The sequence below is a fragment of the Pundamilia nyererei genome, unplaced genomic scaffold, assembly GCF_000239375.1.
Source record: "Pundamilia nyererei isolate P.nyererei 1_Seehausen unplaced genomic scaffold, PunNye1.0 scaffold00215, whole genome shotgun sequence".
NCBI lineage: Eukaryota > Metazoa > Chordata > Actinopteri > Cichliformes > Cichlidae > Pundamilia > Pundamilia nyererei.
The window spans coordinates 546,510-555,414 of NW_005187616.1; the positions used below are offsets into that span (position 1 = coordinate 546,510).

General features: G+C 44.0%; 1 protein-coding gene across 1 annotated transcript; it reads right to left on the bottom strand.

Annotated features, from left to right (window-relative positions):
* Positions 1–296: 296 nt before the first annotated feature.
* Positions 297–4,002, bottom strand: ntmt1 (N-terminal Xaa-Pro-Lys N-methyltransferase 1). Its single transcript, XM_005748167.1, has 4 exons — positions 3,866–4,002; positions 2,246–2,405; positions 1,590–1,842; positions 297–1,223 (listed from the first exon to the last, which is right to left on the bottom strand). The coding sequence occupies exons 2-4, from the start codon at positions 2,402–2,404 to the stop codon at positions 967–969; spliced, it is 669 nt and encodes a 222-aa protein (XP_005748224.1). The 5' UTR covers position 2,405; positions 3,866–4,002; the 3' UTR covers positions 297–966.
* Positions 4,003–8,905: the final 4,903 nt, after the last annotated feature.

Here is an 8,905-nt window from a genome sequence, read left to right on the forward strand (position 1 = left end):
CCAATCACAGTCATCATCAGCCGTGAAAACACGACATGCAGTTGTTTATAAGGAGGCGCACGGCAGATTAAGGTGAAGGCTTTCATTAGGGTTTGTGACTGGATCTAATGTATAAATCCCACATTAAGAGAATTCTTGTTCATGTAGTGCTTGAACACCTGATGTGGGCATTGCATCGGTTCATTTTGATGTGAAACTGCACAGCCAATTGTAACACAGCTCCACAGGTTTCTAAAAGTAAATAAAGATGCTTGGTTGTGTGCTGTGAACAGAGAGCAAAGAAACACGACACTGACTCCATTTCCTTATTTTTATCTTCCAGCTTCCCTGAGGTAAATGACTCTCAGCACTGACTCCGCCCCTTCATACAATCCCACTACACTACAACTCCCAGCATCCAATGTGGTGTCACCGTCCACCAGATGCATGTGGTGCTCTTTTCTCCCATGCATCATTAGGCAGGCTTTCAGGAATTGTAGTACAAACCTGGTAACCCGGATACAACCACTCAGTTAGCTAACCGTTCACACGTATAAAAACACCTTAAGGAGAACGTCCAGCCTCACAGATCAAAACTGCTGCAATAAATACATCATTTTTATTGATCGTTAATCTGCAGTTTGGTGTATTTTTCCTATAAAATGTCCAGAAGTAACAAAAATCTCTGTCACATTTTCCTTAAAGTGAGCTTTTTAAAAATACTAGGCGATATAAAAGCAGCAAATCCTCACAGAGAAACCGTCCGTTAGATAACTGTTCAGGAGACAGCGACACAGCTGCATCTGGCGGACGTCCTGAGAAAGTCCAGCACAGGAAGTGGCGTTTGTGGATGATGCAGAAACATTTTGATCATTACCCCACGCTGCAGTGACCCCAGAATAAACAAAGCCCACAGTTAGAGAGCGACCCATGATAGAAAACAGACTATTAAAAAGCCCCGCCCCCACCCCCTTCGCCGCTCGTCCTCTATCTGATGGCCAGCGTGTGGACCTGGTAGAGCTCCTTCGGGAAGTTCTTTTGTTGCTCCTGATGGACGATGCGGAGGCCGGCTTTGCTAACCAGGCTGCACACTATGTTCAGATCGCGGCACACGCTGCTGTCCTCCTCATCAGGGATCACGCCCTCATATGACACGTTGTCCTTGATGACAATGAGACCGTTGGGCCGCAGCGCCTTCTGACAGCGGCGCAGGAAGTCTATTAGGTGGTCGTCTGTCAGGTGACCTAAGGGTGGAAAGAACAAAAAAATGAATTAGAATGAGGAAAGTTTAGGTCCCACTCCGGGTCAGGGATGAGTTCCTGCCCCAAGTGGAGGAGTTTAAGTATCTCAGGGTCTTGTTCGCGAGTGACGGGAGAAGGGAGCCGGAGATCGACAGACGGATCGGTGCAGCGGCTGCAGCGATGCGCACGCTGTGTTCCCCTGGACAAGCTGGTGGAGGTGGCTGGGGAGAGGGAGGTCTGGACTTCTCTGCTTGGGCGGCTGCCCCCGCGACCCGGCCCCGGATAAGCGGAAGAAAATGGATGGATGGATGGAAGTTTAGGTCATCTAATCGCACACCATTTTTCATTTGCTTTCCGACTCAGACTCACCAATGACCCACTGGATCCAGATGACATCATAGCGCCCGCTCTCCGGCACAAAGTCCTGCAGGCCGCAGCAGAAATAGTTGCCCACCCTCTTGCTGTCGTCTCCCAGGTACGTCTTGGCTTTGTCCAGGAACTCCTGTGTCACGTCCACCAGGTCAACAGTCTTGAACAGCGGCAGCAGCAGGCGCTTTGTGATCCTACCGATGCCTGCGCCGCAGTCCAGAGCGCAGCCTGAGCCAGTCTTCCCCTCGCCATCCTGCAGAGGAAAGAGAAAAAAAGATGACTAGGGTTTACACAAAGACCCAAGTAAAGCACAATTCAACTGCATCACAAACAAGGAAACAGCAGCACTCGCTCCCTTTGAAGGTCATACAGCTGTTATCACCCATTTTTATCCACAGATTACAAAATAATAAGCTTTTCCTACATATAATCCAAAGCATAATGATAATAATTCACTGGAGAACCCTACAAGGGTCAGATCAGCATGTCGGATTAGTGGCTGCTTGGCACGTGAAAGGTCTTGTTCTCCGGTTTTTCATTTCATTATTAATTTTATATTTTAACAACCAATGTCTGAAAACAATGTTTGAAAACCATGAATTCCCTGTACACAGAGTGCTACTCAAACATGCTACAATCTTTTTAGAGGTTCTTACGCCAAGGAATTTCTGCAGGAAGGCCTTGGACCCGTTAATGTCGATGCTGGAGATGCTGCCATAGCCTCCCAGCATGCCGTCCACCGTGGGTGGGATATCCTTCCAGTAGTCCTGAGCGTTGGAGTAGAAACTCACCTCGTCCTCGACTATGTCCCCCATCCTGAAAGGAAAATGCACAAAAATGTGAAAATCAATCAATGGCTGAATCATGAAAAAAAAAGAAGCTTCAGTCAACATCAAAAGAGATTCAAGGATTTTTGAAGGAGGTTAAATTTGCAATATCACTGACCACTCTTATTTTGAAAGTTCAGTTGCTGCTAACCAGCTGCTTCTTCCATATAGAGTATATCTGCTTGTTTACACTGAAAGACTGAATTATTAGCGGCGTGGTGCTCCATGGACAGGACTTCTGGACCACATCAGTGCTGTTGGTGTCTTTTTAGTGTTTATAATTCCATCATCTGACCAATGATGTGGCCGCTGTGCAGTTAATTGTATAACAGGCCATCCAAGAAGTCTGAGCTCCAGTTTTGGTGGGTGAAATAGTTGGATTTTTGTTTGGAGGTGTCTGCACTTTAGTGGCTCTAAAAAGATCCAGAAAGATTTCTGCTGTGGCGTCCATGAGGTCACGCAACTGTTTCGAGCTTCAGCTCATGGTCAGACTGACTCACATTCCTGTGGGAAAAATTTAAATACCTGCCTAAAGGAGCCTGAGAGTTGTGCTGCTTTTATTGTTATGATGACAGCAAAATGCTTTTTATTGTCTCCATTCTGGACATAAGACCGAGCCACGCTAAAAATAAATAAAGACACCTGCGCAGAAATAAACAGGCTAGTTCCTGTTTCTGAGCAACAAACCTCACTCTCTGGCACCGGACAGTGGGACATGAGGTCTATCACCTGTTCATCATGAAAGGGGAACCACACACACACACACACACACACACACACACACACACACCAAATGTGGCATCATGTGGCTGCAGTTCAGCTGTCAGCGCCTGTCTTGTGAACAGGACAGAGTGGATGGTTTAAATGTGCAGAGTTTTGTGTGTTTCACACACGAACAGCCTGACTACAGACAGAAGCAGCTACATGAAACCATAAAACTGCTATTTATTATTATTATCATTATTAATAATACTTCACACTGGGGCTGTGGACGTAATCACTGCCAGGCTTTAGGACAGTTTTCTGTTATATTTTTCCTTCTTATATCTGATTTACAGTTACAGAACGAAATACTCGCTTTTTACAGCCAATATTTTCCCCAAATCTGAGTAACTGTGTTATAAGTGGAAGTAAATGACTGTTTATGATTTCTGCTTTAACCGAGCAGTTAATAAAGTTTACAAAGTCCTCTTAAAGTGACAGCTGCACCTATATGTGCCTCCCACACCTGCTCACTACAACAAATAACTGCCTGTTTCTGTCGTTTTTAATCAGAAACTTCCCACCTGTCGCTCTCTGTCACTTTTTACGTACTCTCCCTCTCCTTCGTCTGACGCTCTGCACGTGCTAACTTGCACCTAGCCGCCGTCGTTACGCTGTTTCCGCTGTTAAATACCCGCCTCTGCCGGTTATCAGCCCGATAGATTCACTCTCCGTGATCACACCGACCTGGTCTGGAGTCAACGCCTGGTCCCACTCCCTCCTCGGCCCCTGTTGAACCCACTCCCGGTGTCTGCTGTGCTTCACTTTCCTATTTGGGACCGTCACACGCGGTACGTTACTTCCTCTTTTGGTTTCCTGGGAGAAGAAGCGGCCACAGCGCCCCCTGCTGCCCTTCGTAGACCCACTTCTTTCACCTGTGCTTTTGGACCAGGTCATTTCAGACCCAGGATGAAACATAAAAAACACAGCTCAGGATCATCTCTGCTTCCTGTCAGGGTTACTTATTATGACTTTCTATAAGAACTGTGGCAGGACAAGGAGAAAAAAAGCCGAGTATAAAACAAAAAGGTACACACCCATCTGCCTCACCTTAAAAATCCCTGTTCACTTTTCAGTGGTTCCAGTCATCTCTGGATGTTAAAAATTAAATAATAAAGCTACTACTACTACTCATTATTATTATTATTATTATTATTATTATTATTATTATTATTACTACCATTATTATCTAGCATTTGCCTGAAGTCTGTATTCCAGATGTTCTTCACATCAACTATACTTTCCACTTCCTCCTTGGAATCCAAAGGTGTTCCCAGGCCAGACGAGATATGGAATTTATTCAGGGGGTTCTGGGTCTGCTTTAGGTGGCGTCCTAACCAGATATCTGAACAACCTCATCTTCTTTCAACACGCATGAGCAGCAGCTCTACTCCGCTGTAGTAGTAGTAGCAATAGATGTAGTAGTAGTAATAATAGTAGTATTACTGTATTAAGGTTGAAGAAATTTTTCTAGAGGGTGTCTGAGCTCAGCCTTAGAGATGGGGTGAGGCATTAATAAGGTGGTCATTAAAGCCTCCTCCACACTGAACAAAACCAGCTGAGGTGGTTCAGGCTTCTTCCTGGACACCTCCTAGATGAGTGGTCTGCAAACACCTTATTTTCTCTCTGGAACAGCTGGAAGAGGTGGGGATGGATGGATGGATAAATCCTCATTTTTCTTTTTTCGTTGTTTCATTTTTGTAACATAAAAACAGCACCACTGTCCTTCTAATTCTAAAGCTTAGGTGGAATTTTAACAGCAAAGGAATAAATCTCACAGTAAGCCGATGGAGTTAGAGTAAGAGTCCTATCATATAAAGTGAGATCTCTTTTTACAGACTGACCCGTGTACAAAAGGCATACACTTTCAAAGCATACAAACACAACACATCACATAATAGATGTGACAAATGAAACTGCAGAAATATAAATATAACCTTCCTTTAAATCAAAGACTGTAGTTCACATTTGTTGTTTGGGCAGCAGGTTACTTAAATCCCATTTCCCGAGTTCAGTTTGTATACGAAGTACAGCTCATGCTAGAAAGTGAACAGACAGTTTCAGCAATATAGTGTTTAAATTTCTTCAGAGCAGAGCTTGCTGGGCAATCTTTGCAGCAGAGCCAACGATCATTACAACAGTCCTTCACTACATGCACAGGACCATGCTTAACTATTTCACTTCTTCATACAAGATGTGTGAGAAAAGAAATCAGAAACAATAATCCACCCCAGCTGCTTCCATTACAAAGAGGTGCAGTTTCATGGTGGAGCTGCAGTGTTTTCATTGAACCACAGGAGGGCAGTACAGTATAGAGCTAAATGGGAAAAAAGGAAAAGGTGGGGAGAACTTCACTGTGATGATTTGGAAAGTTCAGTCTGCAGAGCCAGTCTCCATCTGCATCCAGTCCTCAGCGCTTACACTGCGCAGATACAACCAGCCACATTCCTGCACATGTGCACTCATTAAAAATATAACTGATTATTTCTGTTTTATACCTCCAGAGAAAGGCTTCCTCTCTGAAATATTTAAAACCGTCGTGAAAATAATCCCGTGTTTCAGTCACATCCACTCCGCTGCTGCTTTCAAGCGACACACAGTCAGTTCCTGCGGTCACCAGTGAGAGGAGCTCCAGTGCAAAAGAAAACGAGAGAGAGAAAGAGAGAGAGAGAGGGAGAGAGAGAGAGAGCGAGCGAGAGTGAGAGTTCATTTTTGTCATCGTTTGAGGATTCAGTGCTGAAGAGCTGTTCATTCCTGCACTGAACACACAGCAAACCTCAGTAAACCTGCAGGGACAGCACATATCAAACAATCATGAGAAAACTGGGATGCTCTGTGAGGATATGACACATGTTTGTATGTACAACATACTGTTTGCTCAGGAAACACGTACTCTGCACACAAACAGCAGTTACTGATACTCTTACATGAAAAAGACAAAGAGAGGATTCATCACTGCTTTTTCTGAAAAGCAGTCCATTCCACTCTGAAGTTTACGTTTTTCCTTCTCTGCGTCGTTCACAGCTGACAATTTCCACTCATTGTTTTCCCTTTAGGAGCTTTAAAGTGGCCAAAAATCACCCTATTTCTCACTGCCTGATGGGTCCATCATATCCATATCAAGACTGAACCAAGAGGAATTGAACAAAGTCTGGATGCATGTCATAAATTTGAAAGAGACCCAGCAGTCAGACTCGGCCGAGCTGCCAGTTATGAGTTAAATTGCTTCTTTTTTCAGTGTGAAGCCATGTGCTCATGTTCTAAATCACCATCACTGATGTTACCCACCGGTTTTGGACTCGTTTTGAAGCCTCAGCATCAATGTTTTGGTCAACACCATGTTGGTTTTCTTGGAGTCAGAAGTGACCAAATGAGGATGAGAGGAGTGATGAAGCTGCGTGCACAGACTGTATTAGTGCACCACACAGACAGAGATACCTGCCAAACAGTGCTAAGTAAGTAAGTAAGTAACAGGCTAATAAAAGTATATTTAGACCACTTGAAATCAATCATTCCACTTCATGTGAAATCATCTACAAGTGATGTAGCATGGTTACCAATTTATTTATTTATTTAAGACTAGCTGCTCCAGTAAATTCAGCACCTTGAGCAACAATAAATAGGAGACTGTGCCAGAAAAAAGAAATATTTGATGATGAGTGCTCGGGCAAAGACCAGGCCTTTGAGAAAGAGGAACAGAGAAATGATAAATATCCTATATTTATATAGCGCTTTACTAGTCCCTACAGACCCCAAAGCACTTTACACATTCAGTCATCCACACATTCACACACTGGTGATGGCAGCTACATTGTAGCCACAGTCACCCTGGGGCGCACTGACAGAGGCGAGGCTGCCGGACACTGGTGCCACCGGGCCCTCTGACCACCACCAGTAGGCAATGGGTGAAGTATCTTGCCCAAGGACACAACGACCAAGACTGTCCAAGCCGGGGCTCGAACCAGCAACCTTCCGATTACAAGGCGAACTCCCAACTCTTGAGCCACGATCGCCCACAGAGAAGGTCAAACTAAGCCTGTAAATGTTCAAATTACTGAGGTCACCTGTAGTTTGCGTGGAGGCGCCAACTTGTCACTTGCCGTTTACTCTTTTCAAGGGACTAAAAAAGGAGTAAAAGCTGCTCCTTACCACTGCAACCAACACGTTTCAAAAGGTGCCACTTTTATTTTGAAAGCAAACCGTCTTTGCTTCTGGTTTTCATTGTACTTTTTGATGTTTTACACAGTTTCACTGGCGACCATGGCATCCTGCTAGCGGTTATGGAATACACTGTTTTCCAAAGCGACCCTACTAGTCACCGCTGGTTATGAGAGGGTCACTGAGCCATGACTGACGCCTTAAACAGGTCAGCTAAAACAAACAAACAAACAAACAAACAAACAAAAAAAACCCATTTTTTTATTAGGCTACGCACATGTTTATTTCTGCTGTAAAGTTGGACATTATGCCATGGAAGTCTTAGGGGATTGACTCATGTTTGGAGCGGGCCTCAAATGGACATTAAAAGAACTGACCTCATTTTTCAGCCCTGGAGGTCAAAACCGGGCCACTAAACCACTGAGGGGGGATTTGATTGGAAGAAAACCCTAAAACATCGTGTAACTGAAAGAATTCTCCAATGAAGAAAGGTCAATAATTACAACAAGCCTAATCCAGGATGGTTTGGTATCATGTAAAACGCCTACGACACTGAACTTATAAATAACCTTGGCATGAGTATGATAATGTGGGCTATATATCTATCTTTCATCGTCAAGTCAGGGAAATGTCATGTTGGATGTTGGAATGTGAAATGTTAAAGACCCACCAGAGATAAGTGCAGCTGATCTGCAAAGACATCTTCAGGGCAGCAGGGCCGCCGCTGAAGAGACCGAGGCCGTGGCCTCTGTATTGTTTTGGTGAATTTGAGGGTTTTAATGACCCGAGGACGAGCAGGGTTTTAAAGATGTTATGTTATCATTGAGAATGAATTCAAAGTCGGTTGTATGTGTTGCTGCTTATTACATTATGACTCAAGGGCTGCAGTTATAGTGGGCTGAATGAATATGAAAACGTGAGCTTACATTGGGTCTGATTTCATTCAAATAAATAAAACACTACAAGTTACTTTTACTTGAACCAGCGTATTTATCTGAAGTGGGGTGGATGTTTATAGGGACAAAGTGATGGATTAGCTTCCAAGTTAAAAATGACTTCAGGTGCACAATGGCCAAAAAAGCAAAAACAAATGTGAAGAAAGCAAGAGCCTAACAGCTGAGAGGCAACATCGCGGCTGTGGCTGCTGCAGAGTTGCACTGGTGCATTTTCTTATAAATATTTCAGGAAGGAAAACTCGCCTCTTCAAACTCCTCCATCCTGCACTCACTGCTGTGGTTTGGACTGCAGTGAAAGAGAAAAGAAATGACCAAAGCTTGGTGGTTCCATTGCATTGTTGAGGCTGTTCAACCCTGTAAATTACTCTGGATGATAAACTGTAAAATGAGCTTTTGAAACACTCATCAGAGCAAGATTTTCCTCAAATATGAAAGGCTGAGGTGAGGTAAATTCATTCAGCTGCCAACTGTCTTAAGAACATATTCATAAGAATACCTATAAAACACTTAATGATGGCTCCCTGAGAGGTTGATAAGAGGTTACTGGCACTTTAAATAAACCTTTGACTCAAACACCATAAGGCTAGGAAACTGTCAAGATGAGCATATTTCT